Source organism: Bos grunniens, chromosome 14 (genome assembly GCF_055505025.1).
Source record: "Bos grunniens cultivar Pamir isolate PY7600 chromosome 14, Bosgru_T2T1.0, whole genome shotgun sequence".
Lineage (NCBI taxonomy): Eukaryota > Metazoa > Chordata > Mammalia > Artiodactyla > Bovidae > Bos > Bos grunniens.
The window spans coordinates 75,187,815-75,213,073 of NC_141178.1; the positions used below are offsets into that span (position 1 = coordinate 75,187,815).

At 47.9% G+C, this 25,259-nt stretch overlaps 1 protein-coding gene across 1 annotated transcript in view; it reads left to right on the forward strand.

Annotated features, from left to right (window-relative positions):
• Positions 1 to 25,259, forward strand: part of TG (thyroglobulin) — a 235,284-nt gene that overhangs the window by 78,153 nt on the left and 131,872 nt on the right. The window contains exons 32-35 of the mRNA XM_086337437.1: positions 1,751 to 1,862; positions 3,155 to 3,234; positions 4,163 to 4,306; positions 12,410 to 12,472. Of these exons, the coding sequence (XP_086193563.1) occupies positions 1,751 to 1,862; positions 3,155 to 3,234; positions 4,163 to 4,306; positions 12,410 to 12,472 (399 nt within the window). The remainder of the gene's footprint in view (positions 1 to 1,750; positions 1,863 to 3,154; positions 3,235 to 4,162; positions 4,307 to 12,409; positions 12,473 to 25,259) is intronic.

Sequence of the window (25,259 nt, forward strand, 5' to 3'; positions counted from 1 at the left end):
TTGCATATAGCAGTTGGAATTCCCATTGGGTGTTTATCAGAGAAAATCCCAACAGCTGTGGCTTCAACAAGACAGAAGTTGATTTTACCCTCTGGGAACATCAGTGATACTCTGGGGAGAGGGAGTCACCTTGCACAGTTTCCACTTCTTCTGTGGTGCTGTGATCTTCCGCTTACTGCTCTGTCTTCTTTGCTGGAAGCCTTTCTCAGGTATCTGGTGACCCTTGGTTTTCCCCTTCAATGTAAGACAGGGGCCCAGAAGCTAACTGGGAAGCTCTGAGTGTGTGGTGGGAGCGTGTTGACCTTGGCTTTCTTTGTAAGAGGACGTAGTTGGGTTGCCCTTTGGGGAATCCCTCATATCTATGTGGACTTCCTTGGTGGCTTGGATGGTAAAGAATCTGTCTGCAATGCAGAAGACCTAGCTTCGATCCCTTCATTGGGAAGATCCTGTGAAGAAGGGAATGGCAACCCACTCCAGTATTCTTGCCTGGAGAATCCCATGGACAGAGGAGCCTGGCGGGCTACGGTCCACAGGGTCATAAAGAGTTGAACACGACTGAGTGACGAACACTTTCACATCTTTGTGTCTAGGCCTTTCCTCCAGAGGGATCTTGTATAATATCTGGCTGGGGGCATGAGCCTGGCTGCTTGTGGTTTACATGCCAAACAAGGTTGGCAAAATGAAGGAGTCTCAATATTCACCACCTAGACTAACTGGAAAAAAAATTCCCTGGCTTCAGCAAGGTCCTCTCTGCACTGTAACTCACTCTGAGGCCCTTGAGAGACCTCACTTTTGTACAGTGGGAAGGGGTAGTTGTTGGAAAGAGACCACCTCTGGAGACATACCTGCTTCTTTAAAAGACTTCCAGGCCATTTTGCATCAGCTCACTTTCATCCCAGTACTGTGGATACATAAACCTTTCAGGACTCCAGAAGATTGTGTGTGTGTGTGTGTGTGTGTGTGTGTGCCCAGTCATGTCTGACTCTTTGTGACCCTATGGACTGTAGCCTAGGGCTTTCCCAGGTGGCACTAGTGGTAAAGAATGCACCTGCCAATGCAGGAGACATAAGAGACGTGGTTCGATCCCTGGATCAGGAAGATCCCCTGGAGGAGGGCATGGCAGCCCACTCCAGTGTTCTTGCCTGGAGAATCCCATGGACAGTGGAGCCTGGTGGGCTGCAGTTCACAGGGTCACACAGCATCGGACACGACTGAAGCAACTTAGCACATACGGACTGCAGCCTGCCAGGCTCCTCTGTTCATGGGATTTTCCAGACTGTATACTGGAGTGTTGCCATTTCCTGTTCCAAAGATCTTCCTGACCCTGGGATTGAACCCTTGTCTCCTGCAACTCCTACATTGGCAGGCAGATTCTTTATCACTGAGCCACCTGGGAAGCCCTGCAGGTGTATAGAGTTGCTTCTTCCCACAGAAGGGTCAAGAATTCAGCCTTCTTAGGTTTATGAGGTCAATTTTTCCTCTATATTTTTTCTAGCTTCCAAAATTTGTCTCTCTGTCTGATCTCCTATTCTCTTTTGCCTTGTGGGTGTATGCCTTTATAAAAATCCCTTTACTGTGATTTTAGTGAGATTTGGGGAGAGAACAGAGAGTAAGTCTATGGGTTTAATATGCTATCTTTAATCAGAAGCTCTCAGTATGGGTTTGTATACTTTGTCCCCTACAGAAGTATTTTTCTGGTTACAGTGCATCTTCCACTTAAATAATAAGATGTCTTTCTTCCTCTGTGTAGTTGTGCTGCAAGATAGAGTGAAGAATTTTTACAATCGCCTGCCATTCCAAAAGCTGACGGGGATTTCCATTAGAAACAAAGTGCCTATGTCTGACAAATCCATTTCCAGTGGGTAAGCTACTTCCGTTCATCCCTGCCCTCTACAATACTTATTATGAAGACCCTTCTATTTTCATAAAGAAGGTGATATAATATCAGTTAAAGACACAAGCATGAAAAACTGCAAAACGCAAAGCAAAGGGTGAAAAAGGAATAAATAGGCAACATGCAGGAGACCTGGGCTCTATCCCTGGGTTGGGAAGATCCCCTGGAGAAGGGAAAGGCTATCCACTCCAGTATTCTGGCCTAGAGAATTCCACGGACTATACAGTCCATGGGGTCGCAAAGAGTCCGACACAACTGAGGGACTTTCACTCTTTACTTTATTGACTAAGGTGGCTAAGGTCAGCGAACAATAATCAACACAACATTTAGCCCTGAACCTAAGGTCAGCTGATGCAAAAGGGGAACTTGACCCGTGTTTTTTTTTTTTTTAAATCAATTAATGCAAATTTTCAAGCATTGAAATAAACTTGATCAGCAAAGTCTCCCTGCTGCATTCAGAACCCGGAGAGCAAGCAGAACTTTTTACAGGGCCAGAGGCATATAAGGACTTTTATTTAATTTTTTATTTAAAAAGGTCCTGTGGGACCTCCCTGGTGATGCAGTGGTTGAGACCCCGCACTCCCAACGCAGGGGGCATGGATTCAATTGCTGGTCGGGGAACTAAGATCCCACATGCTACACAGTGCAGCTGAAAAAAAAATTAAGAAAATTTAAAAAAATATATTTTGTTATTGATTTAATTAGCTATAACTTAGTTGTTTTCATTGAACGTGACTAGTGTTTCTCTCCACTAGTCTGTGAATCTCACCTATCAGAATCACCAGAGGGCTTCTTATAACCCACGGTCCTGGGTCCTACCCTGGACCACCCGAATCAGCATTTACAGGGGGCTCACGAATGTGAATTTCAACTAAGTTCTCCCTGTAGAAGTTAGAATTTAAGAGTCATCGATTTATGAACTATGGATCTACAAAGTGTTGTTAACACATGAAACTATGCCCTGCTGCTGGCATTTAGAATTGGCTTTCAAAAATGGAGATTAAAAGATGATAAAAGATATCTGGCTGGGTACTGCCCATGCTGATGGGAGTGGGGAAGAAACGGAGGGTGGAAAACAGGGATCTGCCTGGCCCTGGTGCTGGGTTGGGGGTTGCAGGAGCAGAGCTTGTATGTCTGGACTCAGGGAAGAGTTGTCACAGAGAGCAGGCCCCCAGAAGTCAGAATGACAGCGAGTCAGCCCACCTCGAGGATCCCGTCCAGCACAAACCTTCAGGCCTCCTCTTTCTCCTCTTCCGCCAGCTTCTTCGAATGTGAGCGATTGTGTGACATGGACCCGTGCTGCACCGGCTTTGGCTTTCTGAACGTTTCTCAGTTAAAAGGTAAGGGTGACAACAACTCCTTCTGTAAAGTACCCAGCACTTTACAGTCTAGAAACGTGTTCACATCTGTGTTGTTGTTTGGTCGCTCAGTCGTGTGCGACTCTTTTGTGACCCCATGGTCTGTAGCCCACCAGGCTCCTCTGTCCATGGGATTTCCCAGGCAAGGATACTGGAGTGGGTTGCTGTCTCCTTCTCCAGGGGAACTTCCTAACCCAGGGATCGAACCCGCATCTCCTGCGTTGGCAGGCAGGTGGATCCTTTACCATCTGAGCCACCAGCGAAGCCCTGTTCACGTCTATGGTCTGACCTAATCCATAGCATCACCTCGTGGGGGCTTGAGAAAGGGCAGGTGGCTGGTAAATGTGGGAGCTGGGACAGGGTTGCTGGTCCAGTACCCAGTCAGCTGGACACCACACTTCCGCCTGACCCAAGTAGCCTTCTTGCCATGGCTCACTGAACTGTCTTCTGCTTGCTTTTCAAGACCTGGGTCAGGTAGCTTGGTGGGCTGAACTTGGAATCCCTCCATATGATCTGCATTTGAAACTTGATTCTGTCACGTACTAGACGAATGATCCTGGATGAGCCACTGAGTCTCTCTGAGTCTCAGTTTCCTCATCTGTAAATAGAGATACAAGTGCCAGCCTCCTCATAGGCTTCTGTGGGGATGAGCGGTATGATGCATACAGAGCCTTAGCACAGCTCCGGGCGCATGAAGGACGCTTGACAAGCACGTGTTGCCCCCACCACCGTGTTCTTAGACCAGAAACTCACTAAGGTAGCAGGGTTTTCATCAGTGGCTAAGATCATCCCTGGAATAGGGCGCTTCACCCCACATGTCTGCTGAAGGATGAGTTTGCAGAATTTCTCTCATTCAGTTAGAATCTCCCGTCGTGATCATTTCCCTGGTCCTGGTTACTTTTTGCTCCAGGAGGAGAGGTGACATGCCTAACTCTGAACAGCTTGGGCCTTCAGACATGCAGCGAGGAATATGGAGGGGTCTGGCGCATTCTGGACTGTGGCTCCCCAGACACTGAGGTCCGTACCTACCCCTTCGGATGGTACCAGAAGCCTGGTAAGTGACCTGCCCTGAACAGCTACACAATTATTGCTCAGTGCCCCTGGGGAGTGGACATTATTTCCTCCATTTTAAGATGAAGAGAGTACGGTACAGAAAGTGGAAGTTATTTGACCCAAGCCACATAGCCAGCAGCAAGCAGAATCAGGTCACAAAACCCAGCTCTGACGACTCCAAACTTCTCTCTTCCCCTTTTTATGCTGTGCCTGGTGGGTCTTCCACATCCCACGAGCTATTGGATGTGAAACTGTCTAGACGCACTGTCTGGCTGGTTTTCCCCCAGCTCAAGTTAACTGGCCATAGAGGCAATTGACTAATAAATTGAAAAAATAAAACTGACTAATAAACTAATAAATGAAATCAATGGTAGGTTGGCCACGTGTTCCAGAACCATGTCCAACCCTAGAGACCTGGGATCGGGCTCCTTGGTGGAATCTGGTCCTTGACACTTCAACATGAGTCTACTAATCCCAAGACATTTTGTCACTGCGGAGCAGATTTTTTTGGAGTTGGTTGTTATCAGGCTGAGTGGAATCCTCTTTGCTCCCTCCTTGAGCATCCTGTGTTCTGAGTTCATTCTATTTATGACTTTTATTTTATCTTAACATCTTGAAGTGTTTTAAGAAAAACATCAGGACTATATGATGAAATAGCCTCAGTGGGTTTCTATGCATGTGTGCTAAGTTGCTCAGTTGGGTCCGACTTTTTGCGACCCCATGGACTGCAGCCCAGAAGGCACCTCTATCCATGGGATTCTGTAGGCAAGAATCCTGGGGTAGGTTCCCATGCCCTCCTCCAGGGGATCTTCCCCACCCAGGGATCAAACCCATGTCTCCTGCAGCTCCTGCATTGCAGGTGGATTCTTTACCGCTGAGCCACTGGGGAAGCCCTGGGTTTCCATGAGGGGGAGGAGGGGTAATGTGCCATATAGAGGAGGCTTTAACTAACTCACAGAGGCTAGGGCATGAGCACCTGCCTAGGTTGGTGGCTCCACAGGAGATCCAAAGCCAGCTGTGGGTATTTAGGGCCTTCAGAACTGAACTCTCACCGCTCAATGCCTCCTTGCCCATCCGTCCTCTCACACCTCTTCCCATCTCCTCACCCTACCTACCAAAGGCTGGAAAATGTCATTTTTCATCTTTCCATTGCACAGGGAAGGGCTGGGTAAAAAGAAGCTAAGACATAATTCATTTGTTCAGAAATATGGGAATCAGACCAGAGTGTTACAACTTCTTGGCAGGACTCAGCCAGGAAAAGTATTCAAGGTGGTTATTGTCCCAACTCTTTTCCATCTGTTCTGTTTCTTTCTATCTGACTGCAGAGACTATTAACTTTTTCCGACATATATTTCAAAGGGTCAGGTTGAGGACTCAGGAGTTCTGACCAGGGCATTGACCGAGCATCAGCCGTGCCTCAGGGATCTCTGGTTTTCTAAATCCAGCCTTGTTCTTTGGAGTCTTCTTGTGAGTATGCCTGGCTGAATGCAAGCACTTTACAAGTGTTATCCCATCTAATCCTTACAAGCACTGTTAGATGAGGAAACAGAGGTCCATGGATGCTAAGTCACTTTCCCAAAGTCATACAGAGCAGGTAAACGATGGAATTTGGACTCAGGATTGTTGGACTTTGTCAAAAAGAACCAGGTCCAAATAACCAACTGTATAACCAAATGATATAGCTACATTCAGCTATGTGACATATTCACTAAGATGTAATGGCTGAGTATGAATACGATATGATTCCTATCCTCCAGGTGCTCAACTTAAGGAATAATTGATGTTGTTGCTGTTTAACTGCTCAGTTGTGTCCAACTTTGTGGCCCTGGGGACTGTAGCCTGCTAGGCTCCTCTGTCCTTGAGTTTTCCCAGATGAGAATACTGGTGTGGGTTGGCCATTTCCTTCTCTAGGGGATCTTCCTGACCCAGGGATCCAACCCACATCTCCTGTGGATTCTTTACCACTGGGTCACCTGGGAACCCTAAGGAGCAATTGCAGACTGTAACTAAATAAGCCATTCTAGTTCTGGATTGCTCATAAGTTTAGAAGTTTTGAAACTCTTTTGAGTGTCCATACTGAGTCATACATTGTGCTGGGCAATAGGAAATGTGAAATTAATAAGATGTAGTCATTTTTCTTATTATAGATGCTCACATCCTAGTAAGGAGGTCGTGGGCGTATATGATTAACTGTTGCGTCCTAGACTCAGGACCAGAACAGACATGCATAAGGTGTTGTGGGAATACAGGAACAAGAAACTAGCCCTGCTTCCAAGAGGTGGAGATCCATTACTGACAGCCTCCTGTAAGCCCTCTTTCATGCTTCAGGGACCACTCCCTGTAGGTTTTGGTCTGCTGGCCTGGAGCTGCCCTCGCAGGCAGGTTTCCACACTGCACACTGCCTGTTTTCAGTGCTTGGGTGAGTGGGGTGAAAGATTTTAAAATGCCATAATGGCATCAGTTTCTCAGGACCTCTGGCTGGAAAACACCCTGAGATGTGTATGGCTCAAGGCCATTCTGGTGTGGGTGGCTCTGAATCTCCAGTTTCAAAAGAGTGGAAGAAAGAGGGCTGGCTGACACGGAGTTTTGGTGACCTGGTGTGACCCATGGCTCCCATCAGTGGAAAACCAGGTTCTCGCCAGTCCATCTTTCTCCCTTAAGTCATCTTCATCAGAAGCAGGTGGTGGGGTAGGTCTTAAGACGATGAATGATCTCCTCCTAAGACCCAGGCAGAGAAAAGGAATATTATTCAAGGAAACTGGTTCCATTAATTAGACTGTTCTTGTAGTTCAGTCACACTGATCCAGTACAAAGTCACCTTTTGATTTCTGATATATTTTGACCCAAAACACAGTCAGTCATCTTCTGGATTCTGCACCTTAGTATGGCCTTGTATTCTGTTTTCTGTTGTAGATAGAACTGCACCAGTGTAACTCTGGAAAACCCAACAAACAAGCTGACATTGTCATTACTTTCTCCCCATCCTCGTCTTCGTATTAGACAGTCACGCACAGTCACAGGAAGAAGGGGCCCCGCAGGAGCAGCGAGGCTGCACAGAGGGTCCTGCACCTGAAGGGCGACCTCTCAGTCAGCATTGGCACAGGAAACATGGGTTTTACAAAGGAATTCTTGCAAAGAACTTCTGTAGTAGATTTTGCCCTGGCTTCAAATCCATGGCTTGGTCGTGTAGCATTCTGCCATCTATGGTTTTTTGCGGGGAGGGGACATGACCTTGAGCACTGACCTCTGAGAGCAGGTACTTCAGGGGAGAGTGAGATTCCTCTTGAGATACTGCTGGGGGGACCCTGTCGTTAAACTCAGAGAGGCAGAGACAAGAGGGGTGCACAGTGCACGATGAGGCAGGGAGCGTGGTCAAGGACCTCAGGGCAGAAACCCAAACCCAGAGAGAGAGAGATGACAGATGGATGGATAGATCGATACAAAGATAGATAGATGATAGATCTATGAGCAGATAGATAAATAAACAGATGATGGACAGGTAGATAGATACATACATACATGTATACACACACACATACATATTCCCTGGTGGCTCAGACGGTAAAGAATCCACCTGCAATGCAGGAGACCTGGCTTTGATCCCTGAGTTGGGAAAATCCTCTGGAGAAGGGAATGGCTACCTACTCCAATGTTCTGACTGGGAGAATTCCATGGACAGAGGAGCCTGGCAGGCTACAGTTTATGGGGTCGCAATGAGTCGGACACGACTGAGCCACTTTCACTTTCATATATACACCGGCACATAGTTACTTAGATGGACAGAAAGCATGCCTTCTCTCTGACATCTATGTTGAGTGATGAGCATGGACTCCTGACTTGACTCCAGGCTGAGAACCAGACATGAAAAACGTAACCCAGGGCCTGTACCTAAAGAACTGGACAGAAGAAGGGGAAACGAAAGGCCGTTTGTTGAGCTCCTAATATAATAATAATATGTTCTGATGCTCAATTGTGTCCGACTCTTTGCAACCCCATGGACTGTAGCCTGCCAGGCCCCTCTGTCCATGGGATTCTCCAGGAATAATACTGGAGTGTGTTGCCATACTCTCTTTCAGGGGGTCTTCCCGACCCAGAGATCAAACCTGGGTCTTCTGCATTGCAGGTGGAGTCTTTACCATGAGCCTCCAGGGAAGCCCCTATTACACGTCAAACACCCTGGAAGCACCAGCAATAGAAGGTCCTTCCCCAAAGGGTCAAGCCTGGCCTGGGAGGCAGACGTGAGAGAAGGAACATTTCTCAGGCATTTAGTGATGCCAGAAACACTTCTGCAGTGCTCTCCCCGTGTTCGCTAGGACCGCTGTGGGGCTGGTGCTCTCCTAGCCCCTCATCAGGAGTAATTACTCCTTCTATCCCAGAGAACGACTCAGCCCTCTGGCTTGTCTTACTGTGGGGAGATGCAAGGGGGCTTCTGGAGCACAAAAGGGGGCCAAGAAATGTTGTTCTACAAAGGATTGCACCAGAGCCACTCCAGGGGGCATCTGGGCCGAGATGGAGGCGCGTCGGGTGGAGGGTGCAGGGACAGTGGGTAGGATGGCCATGGTTCTGCCCTGCAAGCCCCGGATGGGCCCACAGAGACCTGCACGCAGGTGACACGACCCTGGTACTGAGCTGTGTTCTCAGAACGAAAATGGAAGTCAAGTTCCTAGGAGCCCGGAGAGAGGCACCAACCTAGAGCAGCGAGCACCCAGAGGGGCCGCTCAGAGAGCCATGTGATTTCTCACTGCTGTCCAGCACGAACAGAAAGTTCCAGGGATCTGAGCACAGAACCCAGAGGCCCAGGCTGAGTGACTGTGGATGCAAATGAGGCTGTTTGCAGCCCCTTCCGGGGAGGGCGGCAGTACTCAAAGAGGAAGCATCTTAACCAGGGTGGGAATGGAAAGGGAAGAGGCTGCTCTGTGGTCCAGCTGTCTTGGGGATCTGGGCTGCCTGCAAGGGGGCGCCTCTGGGGCTCCGGTACCCGCTGGCTGCTCTCAGAGGGGAACTGAGCTGCTGTTCAAACCCCTCCCCACCCCCTCCTCCCACCCCCTGCAGCCATGTGTGGCCTGCAAGTGGGGCAGGGTCTTTGGTTTGTTTACAAAGTCAAATGCGGCTTCTGAAAAAAACCAATAGAATCCTCCCACTTCCTCTCCTCTTCTGCTAAACAAGTGCACTTGGACCCTGTAGATAGATATTCTAGATACGGGAATGACTTGGAAAGGAAGTGACCAGCTCTTCTAATTATGCCTCTGCAGCCCACATAGAAACTACTGCATGTAGGAGAGTTTACTGTCTAATTCATTCCTCAGCATCACTCACATCCCAGCACGTGCATCTGCCATTTGCTTAGCACCCCGTTGGCTCCTTGGCTAGGCTAGTGTTTGGCGGGCAGCGTCTTATTTAGCCCCCAAACCACGTGATGAGGTGGGGTCTCTCCTTATCCTCCTTTTCTGGTCTGCTGGCAAATGTGTTACAATTAGGGAGGGCTGGGCAGCTGCAGGGCGAGGTGTCGTTGTTGCCACTTTCTGTGGTGTAAATACCCCGGCTGCAGCCCATTTCAGGCCACCAGCTTGATGTCACTGAAAGCAGAGTTGGGAAGAAGCAAGAAGGGTGGCCATCCTCTTGCTTAACAAGCATAAATTAACTGAGCAACTGGCTCAAAGTTGCACAGTGCGATTCTCTGTAAGAGGGCCCCCAGGGAATGAGGCTGTTGAGATTTTCAGTGCCCCAGGGGGCCCAGGGAAGCTGAGAACTTTCAGGGTTCAGCTATTCCTGTACACTGAAGAACGTCCCACCCAGAGGGTTGACAGCACCCTGTCAGGAAGCACTGTGGGGGCTGAGAAAGAGTAAGTAAGGCAATAGCAGCAGATCTAGGTGATAAATCCCTGGACGTGAATATGGTAATTCTCCCTGTGGACAGCTTGCCTAACTGTTCTCACAGCCTTGGGTATATAGAGTTTCTGGCCATTCATTATGTTGTATAAATCTTTCCTTCGCAAACTGAGCTTGCTTTGAATTTCCAGACAGACTTCCAGAAGGAGAATCACTGGGCCCAAGGGGGTGGACGTCGGAATGCCCTTGTTACAGATCCGTCAAATAATTGTTCTCTGGAGTGTGCTGATTCTCAGGGTCTTTTCTCTGAGAAAGCAAAGATGGACATTTAAATGAACACACTGGCCCCCTGGGTACCGTGGAGGGTGGCGGGTGGTTCTGAGTTTTGTGTGAGGAGCTCACAGGACGCTGGGTGACGGAAGCCTTGGCCCAGTGACCCTCAGAGTGAGTCTGTGGACCAACAGGGTCAGCGTCACCTGGGAACTTATTAGAAATGCTGGATCTTGGGCCCCAGCCCACACCTGCTGGACCAGACACTCGGGGTGAAGCTCACACAGTGTGGGTCACCAAGCCCTCCAGGAGATTCCAATGTCCGCTGAAGCCTGGGAACCAGGCTCTAGAATGATGACCGGGAGCAGGTGCTTTCAGGCAGATGGAGCCAAGCAGAACGGACAATACCTGAGGCTCTAGAACTAATGGAGGCTGGGTCACGGCATGCCTGACGAAAGTGAGGAAGGCAGAGGAGGAGAGGGGACGGGAGGGGACCCAAACCGGGGCACTGGGGACCAGATGGAACGTGACTCTGACTCAAGGCTTTCGTGGAGGCAGACAAGCCTGAGCATCAGTGACAAGGATGTGTTACTACAAAGACTGATATATTTTTTTAAATTTTGCTTCACCTACAATTTCAGTAGTGCTGAAATTTTAAATTTTATTTTTTTCTTTTGGCCATGCCCCAAGGCATGTGGGATCCTTGTTCCCCAGCTAGGCATGGAACCCACACCCCCTGTGTTGGAAGCTCAGAGTCTTAACCACTGACTGCCAAGAAGTCCCTAAACGGGCGATATTAAGAGTAAATAGTGGCCAGCATTTATTGAGTGCTTACTGTATGCCCAAAGCTTCACATACACTAACTCATCTAAGCCTCAGAGCCCTAAAGGAGATACTATCATTACTCCCATTTTACAGACAGGGAAGCTGAGGACAAGGAAGGTCACCCTGGGTTCCTGACCCTTGACCCTGAGCCTCACCCATGACCCTTGACTGCTGACCATGCTGCCCTGTAGCTCAGAGAGGGAGAAGGTCTGGCCACACTCCTGGTCTGGGCCGTTGGGAGAAAAGGATGCAGTGGCTTTGAAGACTGTGATCTGTTCAGTAAGGGGAGAGGCAGGGGAGGGGGCAGTTAGCACTGATGGGCACCTCCTGGGTGTGTGCACTTTCTCGTTTAATTCCGACATCATCGCCTCATACCAGTGCCCGAAGCTGGGGATGGAAGAAGCCAGATCACTAGTCCATTGGCCCTGCTTCTAGGTGGCACATGGAGGTTGGAGCCCAGGTCTGTCTGCCCACCTGCTCCAGTTCTGTCCACCCGCCGCGCTGCCTGCCATGAAGAGCTGCCGTCTTGTGGCCTTCACCCTGTGCCTGGCCCGATACTACCTCCTGTCGTGCTCACCGCAATTCTCAGCATAGGCTGTGTCATCCCCGTCGTACAGATGTGGAAACTGAGGCCCAGAGGGGCTAAGTGCTGCCCCTAAGTGAGTCAGCTCAGCAGTGATGTGGCATTTCCCTTGTTCACCGCATATCTCTAGGTGACCACTCTCTGGAACATGGCTGGTCTGTACTTTTGCACCTCTGGCTTTGGCAAATGGTGTGAAAATAAGTGCTACATGTCACTCGTAGGCAAAGCTGTGAGAGCAGGGGTAGCCTTGTCCTTGCCCTGCTGCAGCGTCTGGGAGGCAGGGGTGTGATGGAACCTCCCCTTGCCAGGGGCTTGAAGGGGGTTGACACAGAGGAGAGCCCCCAGCACCTGCAGGAGGTACGTGGCTCAAGGGAGAGGAGGCCCTTGGTTGCTTTAAGCCCCTGAGTTGTTAGGATGTCCCTTCATCTCAACCCACCCCATCCTGGCCACACGGGAGTGGGACCAGGTGCTGGGCACACTGTCTTGCCTTCCACGCACGACTTTGTGCCACCAAGTAAGACCACTCTTCCTGCCTTCGGGGCTCAATGATCCAAAGAGTCACAAAGAGCTAAAAGGCTGTCTTTGTCTTCTTTTCAGTTTCTCCAAGTGATGCTCCCAGTTTTTGCCCTTCGGTGGCTCTGCCTGCCCTCACGGAGAATGGTGAGTCCATGGTCTTTGTCTCTCCTGTGTGAAGCTGACTTTCTCCTCACTTCCGTCCAAGAGTTTATAGCTCACGGGAGCCCATCACGTTTCTGACCTTAAGCTCCTCTCAGTTAGACACATGCATGGAAAGGGCAAATACCAGCACCACACCCATTTCATAGACGAGGAAACTTGCAATGGTTAATGACGGCCAAACAACGCAGCCAAGCCGAGGCCGAGTGGGATGGGAGCACGGCACAGTAAGTCTGCCACACATGTATGGGTTCCATCCCAAGAGCGTGTTCATAAGTCTGACAAAGTTAGCCTAGGTACCCAGCTAACACAATGGGCTATACAGTAGTGTACTGTAATAGGTTTATAATGCTTTTTGCACAAATAATGCATACAAAACAAACACAAAAAAAGAAACATGTTTAATCTTACAGTCCACTACCTTGAAAAGTATCGTAGTACAACACTATGGCTGGCGTGTCTTAGCAGTGCCAGCTATTTCAGCGCTGCCTTTACGCTTGTTTCTGGACATCTTGGGCTTGAAGTAAAGATACTGCACTACTGTACTCTATGCAGTTCTGTACAGTAAAGTACACAAAACACTACTGCTTATAGAGGACGCATGCGCCTGACCGTGTGCACCAGACGCGTGAACTTACGTGATTGGGCATGCGCACGGACGCTTGCATCTTTGAAAGTCTGCAACTTGAAGGTCCGCGTGTAGGGGGTTTCCTGGTATTCCTGCTTTCGTTCTGAGGTTTGTTTTCACCGTATGGCGTGGTGACGAGGCCTGCACGACCCTGGGGCCATGTAAGGAGCCATGGTGTTTGGGCCCCAAAGTGAAAGGAGTCCGGTCTTCTAGGTGCAGAGGAGTTGGGGCTCAGAGCCCCGGGTGCCCCCGAGTGGCACAGTGACCTCAGAGGCCGGGCACTGGCCCGGAGCTCAGGAGCACGGGCAGGCGTGCTGTCCCCTGAGGCTGCTGTCCCCTCCCACACCTGGCCCCGTGCCCACCACTGCTGGCCCCATGTGCTGCCTGGGCGGTGGGAAGCGTGGGGTGCTAGGCGCCGGGTGGGGCAGGGCAGGAGTGGGCAGGCCAGCGTGGGCCTCGCTGCGCATCCCGCTTCTGCTTCCGCTTAGTCAGGAAACGCGAGGCTCTCATCATTCCTGTCCGGCGACACGATGTCTGAGGGGCGCTAGACGTGTGTCATTATGGCCCTGGCTGAAGGGACAGAATGTGGCTCATGTGGGAGGGAATCGTTTCTAGTCAGGGCTGGGCTGAGAGTATAAATGTCCTCAACCGTGTCGTCACTTCCTTCACTCAGTGAAAAGAGCTAACTTTATGTGTTCTTTTATCCCCCTGAGCATTCTATTCAGAATATCAATGTCTAAGCACTTACAGATTTCATGTCTAAGACTTTCGATCATCACACCAACCTCTAAAGGCAGGTTCTATCTTCCTATTTGTTAATTACAGAAAAATGCAAACAATACCAGAATACAGAAGGAAAAAAAAAAAAAAAAACACAGGATTATTTAGAAGTTACTCCATGTCAGCTAATTTTTTGGTTTATTTCCTAATCTCTTTAGATTTGTGTGTGTGTGTGAAAAGTAGTTGTAATCTCTTGTCAGCGTTTTGTTTTTACCTAATATTGCATCACGTGTAGATTTCCAAACTGCTGTAGATGTGCTGACCATTCCTGCATACACGTATATATTCATTCATTCATTTGATCAAGCTCTTACCCCTAAAATGCTCCCACTCTGGTGATGAAGAATCAAAGACAGAATAGTATCAGCCACGACTGTCATGTAATTCACTAACTTATTCCTCTATTTCTGGGCATTTGATTGTTTTTGACTCCTCACCACCATGAAAACATCATAAGAATCCCTTTGTGCATAAAGCTCTTGGCAGTGTCCAGATTATTTCCCGGTGGTGGTGGGAGTACCTTCTCTGAAGCAGAATTACTGGGCTTGAAAACTCTAGATTTTAAAACTCTAGGTCTATATTGCCAAATTAGTCCCAAACACTTGACTGTAGTTTCATACTTGCCTGCAGTGAATCAAAGTGCTTTTTTTTTCACGTGCTTAGAATTCTTAAACACTATGACTAAGAAATCATTTATTAAATTTATGGATAAAGAAAGTGTTGATATCTTATGTCAAATATATACTGTTAGATAGGAATCAATCGATGTATAAGCACCTTCAGGTGATTTTACAATGCTTCCAGTCTGTTTTTGGTAAGATTTGTATTACTGAGACTTGGATCACCAACAAAAGGAAAAGGGTGTAGAATTCCACATCGCTCTTCATGAACACACAAAGTCTATGGATCTGGGTAGATGTTTTGAAAGTGGAATGAGATGTCACAGTATTTTCAAATATGCCTTGGACGAGTGTGGTTTGAAAGCAGAAGAGGTGTGGGGCCAACATTCCACCTGCACACAGAGCTCCCAGGTTGGAATTAAGAGTGCGAGCTTGTTTGTTTGATGTGTCAGAGGCAGGAGTGTCGTTCTGCCTTCAAGGTATTGGTGCCTCTATGTGATGCTGACACGGATGGTTTGCACACACATGCAAACATACACCAGGCATATGTAAATCCCTCATCTTTATGCACTTTTTATTCAGGGAGAAAAGGAAGTATTTATTAAATGCCAAACATTGCATAAATCATTTAATGCTCAAAAGAAAGTGAGATGGTCACAGGGTCTATTTTTCAAATAAGGGGTCCGAGGCTCCATTAGGGTAAATGAGCACACTGGGACTGGAACCCATGTGTATCTGGCCCCACTAAGAGTTAGATGAAAATGTTTGGTTTGAGTTTCTGGAAAGGGTGACAGAGATGAACTTCCCCATCTCAGACTTGTCTGGAGACCTTTTAAAGTCTTGGCCTTGTTTCTGTTATGAAGTGGTGTGTATAAGCTGCCCCTTCAACATCTACTTGAAAAGGGGGATTCTGATGCGATGATGGATGGATTAATGTGGATGGAGGAGTCAAAGGTGACCTGTGAAACCTCAGGGGCCTGTCTTGGGTACATACTCTGTGCTAGGGACCTCTCTAAGATCTTGGTTTGTGTTGCTCCAAAGAAGGTTTCTAACACATTAGCGGGTTTGAAGACAGCAAAGTGTAAGTGTTAGTCTCTCAGTTGGATCCAACTCTTTGTGACTCGTGGACTGTAGCCCGCCAGGCTCCTCTGTCCATAGGATTCTCCAGGCAAGAATACTGGAATGGGTGGCCACTTCTTCCTCCAGGGCATCTACCTGACCCAGGGATTGAACTCGAGTCTCCTGCATTGCAGGTGGATTCTTTACCCCTGAGCCACCTCCATAATGAGCTTCAAAAAGACTCAAACACTCTCCATTTGGACTGAGGTGGAGATGCATGGTGCGTGGACAAGCTAGGCTTTGAGAAAATAAGGATAATTGTGTCATCTATGTGTCGAGAGCCATTTTACTCTCATAGGGAAAATTGTATGTTTTTTTAAAATAGGCAAAACGGCAAAGATGCTATTCCTTCGTAAGAGAAAAGGTCCATTGCTTCTTAAAAGATCCATGACAACCAGTCCGGAGCGATGTTCAGGATGTTGGAGGCTTCCTGTACGATGGCCACTATCTCCCTGTCCCCTGCAGGCCAAGCCTGGAGTCTTTGAAGGGGTGATTCCCAGGATAATTGCTTGTCGTTCACTATTTCAGAAGCTCTTCTTTTAGTGGTATCATTGAAACAAACTGAGTATTTAGAGTGCAAGCCAGAGGAAAACACAAAATGTGAGTTTTAGAAAATTGTGTCTATGCTCTGAGTTTCTTTCACCTGAGGAATTCAAAACACCCTTTAAAGTACACCCCAGCTCTTGACTGTGAGCACAGGTTGCTACCGGCAGATCAAGGGTGTGGGTGAGGCTGCAGCTTGAGAGGGTGAGAGGTGTGGCTGAAGAAGATGCCTGGTCAAAGTCTGCCCTGCTCAGCTTCCCCAGCCTGCAGCTCAGCAACAGCGACAAAGTCTGAATTCCAGGTTGATGGAGATAGAAGTGGCTGTGCCAACAGTCTTTCTTGGGGACACACGATTGTAGTCAATCAACTTTGTCTGCTTGGCCTCCGTCCTTTCCTGGCTGTGCCAAGGGGCTGATGGAATTCAGTTGATCTGTTCTGCAAATGTTTTCCGTTAAGCTGGAGACAGAATTGTGTGATCCTAAAATATGCCAGCACTGGCAGGGAGCGTGTGTCTGATTGAAGGAAACATCGGGGCATTCTGGTGTGGCCATGGGCTTTGAAGTCCATCCACCCGGCTTCCAATCCTGCCCCATCACTTAACCATTGGGCACTCTGGAGCCAGATTCCTCAGCCTCCTCAAGCCTCTGTTGGCCTCTGTAAAGTGAGGATGGTGAAATATCAGTCCAGTAGGCTTGTGTCGTAGAATAAAGAGTACAAGGCTCGGCACAGAACCTGGTAAGACTGGGTGTTCAAGAAATGTCTGTAATAATTCCCAAGCCCAAACCCATCCTTTTACAGAGGAGGAAACAAGCAGAGAGAAAGAATGACTCTCCCACGTCACAGCCAGTTAATGTTTCCATTATTGTGTATCTAGCAACTTAATCTGTCAATCATTGTGCGAAGTTCTTCCATATTTTCATACCCTAGGAGGTGTGCACCCTTATGTCCATTTTACAGACTTGGAAACTGTGGGTCATAGAGGCCCAGGGTCATAGAATTCATGAATGCATGAATGGTAGACCCAGGATTCAAACCCAATCTGATCCAAACCCAGAGTCTCTCCATTGAAGATGCTGACTGTTGCTGGTTGGGTCCCCCAGGAATCAGACTCGGCAATCAGAACGCAGGTCATTTTTTAGGAAATGGAATCAAGGGGTGAAGAGGAAAAGAGAAGGATGGAGAGAGAACTTGAGCTTCAGTGTGACTTTAGCTTAGTTGATCTCTGGGGATGCTGGGATGACCTTTAAACTTGTTACACCCTCACATTGGTCACACATAGATATGGCTGCCCTTCTGGGGTGCCACCCTTCCTGCAGGGGTCTCTGCCAGCAGCTGGGGAAGAGCCCTTCATTCCTGAAGAGGGGGTCTGGAGGACATCACAGCCTGCATCCCAGGGGCGCTATACTTTAATGATCTCATCTGGGGCTCATTTGAGGCTGGGATGGGAGCTGTTAACAACTTTGTCCTGCAGCGACCCTGGGGCCCTGTCACCTGCCTGCCATAGCCACTAGCGTGGTGACGCGTTAACCACGCACACGCCAGTTCTTCATCCTTCTGGTCCTTGGGCTGAAAGGGCCATGTGAGCAGGCACTGACTCCAACATTGCCTCATGTTTGCATAAAACTTAAATTCCAAAATGCAGAGCTGATGTGTGCACATGTACGCAGAGATACACAGCCTTTCTCTGGACCTCACAGTATAGACTCTGTCCCTATTCATGGAAAGTGGTGTCCAGAGGTAGAGTCCATATCCCAGGGCCCAGCGAGGCGAGGTTGGCAGGCACTCACTCTTTCCTGTCTGCAGCCTGTTGAGGGCACTGAGTCTAGCTGGCAGTGGCAGTGCCCACCTAGACCAGTGCTTGCAGCCGGGATGCCCATCTGCCCCGGCCCCGCGCTGCCTGGGTGGCTGTGACCAGCAGGACTGTGTGTGCTCTGGGCAGAGCCTCGCATAGGGCAGCTCCCCTGGACCCATGCCCTGCTGCTCGGAGACCCAGGGACTGAGATGGAGAAACGGCTGGCAGACTGGAATCCCAGCCACAGCAGAGGGAAGTAAAGTGGGACACAGGCGGAAACTTCCCTCAGCTTGGAAGGCTTCATTTCTCTCCACGGAGGCAGGAGGAAGCCTCGGGCCAGCTGGTGAAGTACAGGATTTGGGGCACAGTTATGGTTCTTCTGCCTCAGCTGCCACCCCCCTGTTCATTCGCTTATTCGTTCAACAAGTGTTTAGTGTTTGGTGAGCACTTACTCTGCTGGGCACTGGGTACTAGGGCCAGAGCCATGAATGGAGCCTCAGAAAGCCCTGCTCCATGGAGCCTTCATCCTAGTATCTCTTTGGGGCTGGTGCCTCCTTGGCTCTTAGCTAATGTCACCCTCGACCATCCCCATCAAAGCAGCCTCTTTAGCACTCCCTACCCCTTAACCCTGCCTTAGTGTCTGCATATCTTTGTGCTGTGAAACCTTCTCCCTTGTGTACTTCCTGAGTAACTGTTTACCCTCCTCTAAAAGGGAAGCCACACGGGGAAGGGGCTTTTATCTGTCTTGTTCACTGCTATATTTTAGCTCCTAGAAACATGACTGTACCTAGTCAGTTCTCAGGAAATAGTCCCCAAATGAATAAACATATTTCTCTTGTTTGCTTGCTTGTGAGATTTCATGCTGCAAAGGATAGATATTTTGTAATTCATGGTTTGATCCTAAACACTTAGCAAAGTGTCTAGTAGACGCTCGATCTTATTTTATTTACAATTATTTGCTTTTTTAAAGAAAAATATAAATATTCATTTTGCTCTAGGTTAGTAGTTTAAAGCTAATAGTGATTCAGTTAATGCTTGTTGAAAGTATGAATAGATTAATGAATGGTAACCAGGTGAATGGATTTAGAAATCACATGGGATGTAGGAATCCTGTCTTTGTCCTCCTTAGGTTGTGAACTTGACCAATTTAAGGGATACTTATGAGTTTCCCTGGTAAGGGCTTCCCTGGTGGCTCAGAGGCTAAAGCACACGCCTGCAATGCAGGAGACCTGGGTTCGATCCCTGGGTTGGGAAGATTCCTGGGAGAAGGAAATGGCAACCCACTCCAGTATTCTTGCCTGGAGAAGCCCATGGACGGAGGAGCCTGGTGGGCTACAGTCCATGGGGTCACAAAGAGTCGGACACAACCGAGCGACTTCACTTATGAGTTTCAGTTGTTACACTTATAAAATGGAGATGATGGTGTCTTCAAAGAGGTTGTTATTGGACTTTAAAGATGCCTTATGTGTAAAATTGCTGCCACAGTGCCTGATGAAGTTTGGCCTTGTTGGAGTAGCTAGATTCGGTCAAGCACTGCCAGTTCTAAGGGATCCTTTTCACAGGCCATCTTTGTGAACGCTGCCCCTGCGCTTGTACAGTGTACAACCTGTGCAACTGTACATGGGGTGTCTGGGAGACATTTGATTAATGTTTGCTGAATAATTGTGTCTTAAACCTTTGTTAGATCTTAGAGACTGGAGAAAACAAAGGGTTTACCTTGATAATTTCCTTCTCAGACAGCACAAGTGTTGTACCTAGTCCATCAAGGATTGGCTCAATTGAATTGAAGGGAAATAGGGTAAAAAACAAAATATGCCAACCTAGGACCTACCTTCTTTTGTATAATAACATTTTCCCCAAGAGTGGTCACAATTTAAGAAGTGGATAAACCAGGAAGATTTAATTTTTAAAAGTGGAAATTCAGACCCTTTGTTAAGCATTTGAGGGGAAATATTTCAGAATGGTTACCCCTCCTAGGACCACTCTAATCACTGTGAGCTGATTATGAATTAAACCATCTCTGAAAGCAATCCATCAACAGTGGTAGATTTATTTTTATGGGTTATAATAATTCTGTTGATTAAAAATGGTAATACTATGTTACCAGTGGCTAGTGCTACACAAAGTTTTTATTTTGTTATTTTTTTAATTGTTGTTGTTGTTTAGTCGATAAGTCGTGTCTGACTCTTGCGACCCCATGGACTGTAGTCTGCCAGGCTCTCCTGTCCGTGGGATTTCTCCAGGCAAAAATGTTGGGGTGGGTTGCCAATTCCTTCTCCAGGGAAGACTTCCCAACCCAGGGATCGAACCTGTGTCCCCTGCATTGCAGGAGGATTCTTTAGCGCTGAGCAGTCAGGAGCCTGTGCGGAATTCTCTGGCCTCCTTGGTGGAACAGAATCTCATTTGTCAAGGAAGGAGTCACCTTCCCTCCCTGATGGGTGGAGTCCAGAAGTGGAGAGGAGCCTAGCACAGGGGGACTGTGGGAGGGCTTCCATGTAGGTGTTGCCTCATGGAGTGGGCAGCAGGGGGTGAGATGAGAGGGGTGGGGTCAGAGGATGGAGGAAGAGGCATTACGGGTCCTGCTGTGATGGTGTGAGGTGGAGAGGATGAGGTCCCCGTCAGTGGGGTATTCAAGCGTGTTGGAGATTCCCTCGCTGTGGGAGGGGGTATGGCCTCTATACTTCTCTTTTAACTTTTCTATTTTGGTAATTCTAATGACTGGTTCGGTTACACTTTGAGGCGTGGTTTTTTATTTTCTTCTGTTTTTGTGATAACTTACCCAGAGGGAAGCAGAAAGCTCTTGGTAGATGTTTTTAGAAGCAGAAGCAGTGAAGCGGAGAGACCTTGGCATTGGGCAAATCTGGGTTTCAATTCCAGTTCTGTTCCTCCTCTGTGTAACCTGGTTCAGTCCCTTCACTTCTCTGAGCCTCGGGTTCTTCGAGGCGCTCTTCATCATATCCCCTGCATCCAGGAGTTGCTATCAGATTTGGGTGAATCAGGCAGGATGAGTGTTTAGCATGATACCTAACATGTCCAGTGAGTAAGGGGTCAGTGGGGACAGCTCAGCAGCTCCTGCCCCCACAGTGGCTGGAGAGGCGGAGGGTGGGAGTGCTGTCTTGAGAGCCTGCCTGCCTGGGCTTAAACCAACTCTGTGACCTTGTGCCTGGGTTCAAACCAAGTCTGTGGCCTTGCACAAGTTACCCACAGTCCACTGAGAGGTCACGGTGGCCGCTGTCCCATGCAAGAGCTCAGTGTCCCTAGAGAAGCCTCTGCGTTATTGGAATTACTTTGCTCAGCTCACATTGGTCCTTGATGCATGTATTCCTCTGAGTTTCTGCACGTTTCCCCCACCTTCCTAGGATCACTCGGTGACTCCAAAGAAGAGGAGTTCAGATGCTCTGAGTAATCCAGCTGTCCTGCCACCTCCCAGGAAGCCTTTGTATGGGGGTGGAATATGGGGCCTCCACTTGATAGGAGTCAAACTTCTTTGAGAGAAATCAGATTCAACTTGAGCCTTTGACTTTCCACTAGGAAATTCTGCTTGTGACACATTTAGTGATTTGCCGTGAGGACGTGGACAGAGTCTGGTTTCTTGGGTATGCTTTTTTCTTAGACATTTCTTGAGAAGTGTCTTTGCAGTTAGCAAGGTAAAAGGTGATTACTCACCAACCACAAGCTCATACCTCAACAAATGCAGGACTGTTTCAGATGTCTTTGCAAACCCCTGCCTGGGATGTACATGCTGCTTGTGTGCCTGCTAAGTCGCTTCAGTCATGTCCGACTCTTTGGGACCCCATGGACTATAGCCCACCAGGCTTCTCTGTTCATGGTATTCTTCAGGCAGGAATACTGGAATGGGTTGCCATTTCCTACTCCAGGTTATCTTCCCGAACCAGGGATAGAATCTCTGCCTTTTAAGTCTCCAGCATTGGCAGGCAAATTCTTTACTACTAATGCTGCCTGGGAAGCCCACATGCCACTGAAGGAAATCAATTTATGAGTCTGGAATTGAGCCCAGGGAGGGAGGGGGCAGCTACAGTGGGATGGGGTTATTGGAAGGGGACAGTCTGGGTCAAGTGCTTGACTTGACATTCATGCGCTGTGATTTTGGCCATGTGATTCACCAGCTCCAAGATTCAGTTTGAAAGTATAGTCACTCAGTTCAGTTCAGTCGCTCAGTCGTGTCCGACTCTACGACACCATGGACTGTAGCCAGCCAGACTCCTCTGTCCATGTAATCTTCCAGACAAGATTATTGGAGTGGATTGCCATTCCCTTCTCCAGGGGATCTTCCTGACCCAGGGATTGAACCCATGTCTCTTGCATGTCCTGCATTGGCAGGCGGGTTCTTAACTATATGAGCCACCAGAGAAGCCCCCATTATTAAATATCACAGTTTAAATGAAAGTGTTCCACAAACAGGAATAGGCCACATAAAAGTGAGATATTATAAAATCAAATGCACATTATTTGCTTTCTATGTGATTCACTGATCAATTAATTGATTTTATTCAATTATTATTTACTGAGGTCTTGTGGCTCACAAAAGAGTTGTCAGGATTCTTTTAGTTTAGCAACTAAACAGCAACTATATATCTATATCTATCCTTATTTTTTGGCCACACCCTGTGCAACATGCAGGATTGTAGTCCCCTGGCCTGGAATCAAACTGCGCCCCCTGTAATGGAAGTGGCGAGTCTTAACCACTAAACTGCCGGGGAAGTTCTGCTACTGTTAGTATTTTTATATGCTGTTATGACAAGTCTTGGAGAATTAATAAAATCAAGGCAGACTCTTTGATCTCTAGAAACTCATAATTTAACAGAGAGAAAAAACATAAGTAACTTCCAATGCTGCATATCAGTGGAACACTTGACATATTTACGAGATACTTAGAGTAGAAGAAAAAGTCCCGGGGATGGCAGAGGAAGGACTCTTGGGAGGGTTTCTGAGGGAAGTGACATCTGTGTTGAGTTTTGAAAGATGATATGAGCTCATCAGGTGCATAAACTGATTTCACTTTGCAAGTGCAAACAAAGGGAATAGTGAACAAAGTCAGACAGCACCGAATGTTTTGCTAGACTGCCAAACAGGAGTTTCGGGTGGTAGGAAGTAGGTGGATGAGGGAGGAGCCTGGAGAGGCAGGTGAGGGAGGCAGCAGACAGAACGTGTGAACACTTGGAGGCCGTGTTTTTTTGTTTTTGTTGTTTTTTGCTATAAAATCAGATAAATGCATTTACCCTGCAGATAGTATCCACTTATAATGGATATTTAGACTTGAAAAAACAAACATTTATTTTGACTTTCCTTCTGTATTGTGTCCTTTCTAGATGGACAGTCTACTGATATACTGGTTAAGGATACTGTTGAACATTTCAGGTTGGCAGTCCCCCGGGTAGTGGTTCAGTTCAGTTCAGTTCAGTTGCTCAGTCGTGTCCGACTCTTTGCGACCCCATGAATCGCAGCACACCAGGCCTCCCTGTCCATCACCAACTCCTGGAGTTCACCCAGACTCACGTCCATCGAGTCGGTGATGCCATCTAGCCGTCTCATCCTCTGTCGTCCCCTTCTCCTCCTGCCCCCAATCCCTCCCAGCATCAGGGTCTTTTCCAGTGAGTCAGCTCTTTGCATGAGGTGGCCAAAGTACTGGAGTTTCAGCTTTAGCATCATTCCTTCCAAAGAAATCCCAGGGCTGATCTCCTTCAGAATGGACTGATTGGATCTCCTTGCAATCCAAGGGACTCAAGAGTCGTCTCCAACACCACAGTTCAAAAGCATCAATTCTTCGGCACTCAGCCTTCTTCACAGTCCAACTCTCACATCCATACATGACCACTGGAAAAACCATAGCCTTGACTAGATGGACCTTTGTTGGCAAAGTAATGTCTCTGCTTTTGAATATGCTATCTAGGTTGGTCATAACTTTCCTTCCAAGGAGTAAGCGTCTTTAAATTTCATGGCTGCAGTCACCATCTGTAGTGATTTTGGAGCCCCCCAAAAATAAAGTCTGACACTGTTTCCACTGTCTCCCCGTCTATTTCCCATGAAGTGATGGGACCGGATGCCATGGTCTTCGTTTTCTGAATGCTGAGCTTTAAGCCAACTTTTTCACTCTCCACTTTCACTTTCATCAAGAGGCTTTTTAGTTCCTCTTCACTTTCTGCCATAAGGGTGGTGTCATCTGCTTATCTGAGGTTATTGGTATTTCTCCCGGCAATCTTGATTCCAGCTTGTGTTTCTTCCAGCCCAGCGTTTCTCATGATGTACTCTGCATATAAGTTAAATAAGCAGGGTGACAATATACAGCCTTGACGGACTCCTTTTCCTATTTGGAACCAGTCTGTTGTTCCATGTCCAGTTCTAACTGTTGCTTTCTGACCTGCATACTACCAGTTCTCAAAAAGATAATGCAAGGAGGGGAAGAGTTAAAGAATGTGGGGATAGAAATAAGACTTCAGTGTCCAGCTTTCAACATGCCGAGTTTGGGATGCTTCAGGGAGGTATCTAGTGAGTCCTGAATATCTCAGCATGAGGCTTGGGTGAAGGTCTGTCTGGAGATACTTCTGATAATCACTAGCATGTCAGTGGTATTTTAAGCCTTGGGGGGTCATGAGATCACCCTTGGAGAGTATATAGAATGTAAATAGCAAAGGTCAGGGACAGACCCCCAAGGAACTGCGGTCTTTAAGGGAAGAGTAGAAGAGAAACCAGAAGAGGAGCCAAAAGGAGCTGCAGGGTGTGTGGAGTCATGGAAACCAGGGGAGGGCCGTGTGGTCAGTACCTTCAAGGAAGATGGAGACTGTGCATATTCACTGGATTAGTCATGAAGGGCCCTTTGCAAATTACGCTGGTGAAGAGGGAAGAAACTGCATAGTAGTGATTTGACAAAAATGGAAACTACAGACTTTCCAAAAAATCTTGGCTCTGAAGTCAAAGAGAGAATGAGATTGACAGCTAAAAAAAGAATTGTGGAACATTCGTTGGTAACCAAACATTTTTATGTCATGAATCACCCATAATAAAGTATTGGAATGTATCCTCCATAGGTACCAAATTTTGCATGTGTTTTCATGCAAGCGACTCCCTGAAACCCAGACCCCAAGTTAAGAAACCTAAGGTGATGGGTTGGTTTCATAGTAGAGAAATGTGGGTGTGTTTTCACGCAAAGCATGAAGTGTCAGTGTTGAGGGTAGGTGAGGCGTGTAGGAGAGGTGGGAGTGGGTGTGTAGGAGATGGGGGCACAGAGGGGAGAAATTGGAGGTGGATGTCCAACTGGCTTCAAACAGCCAC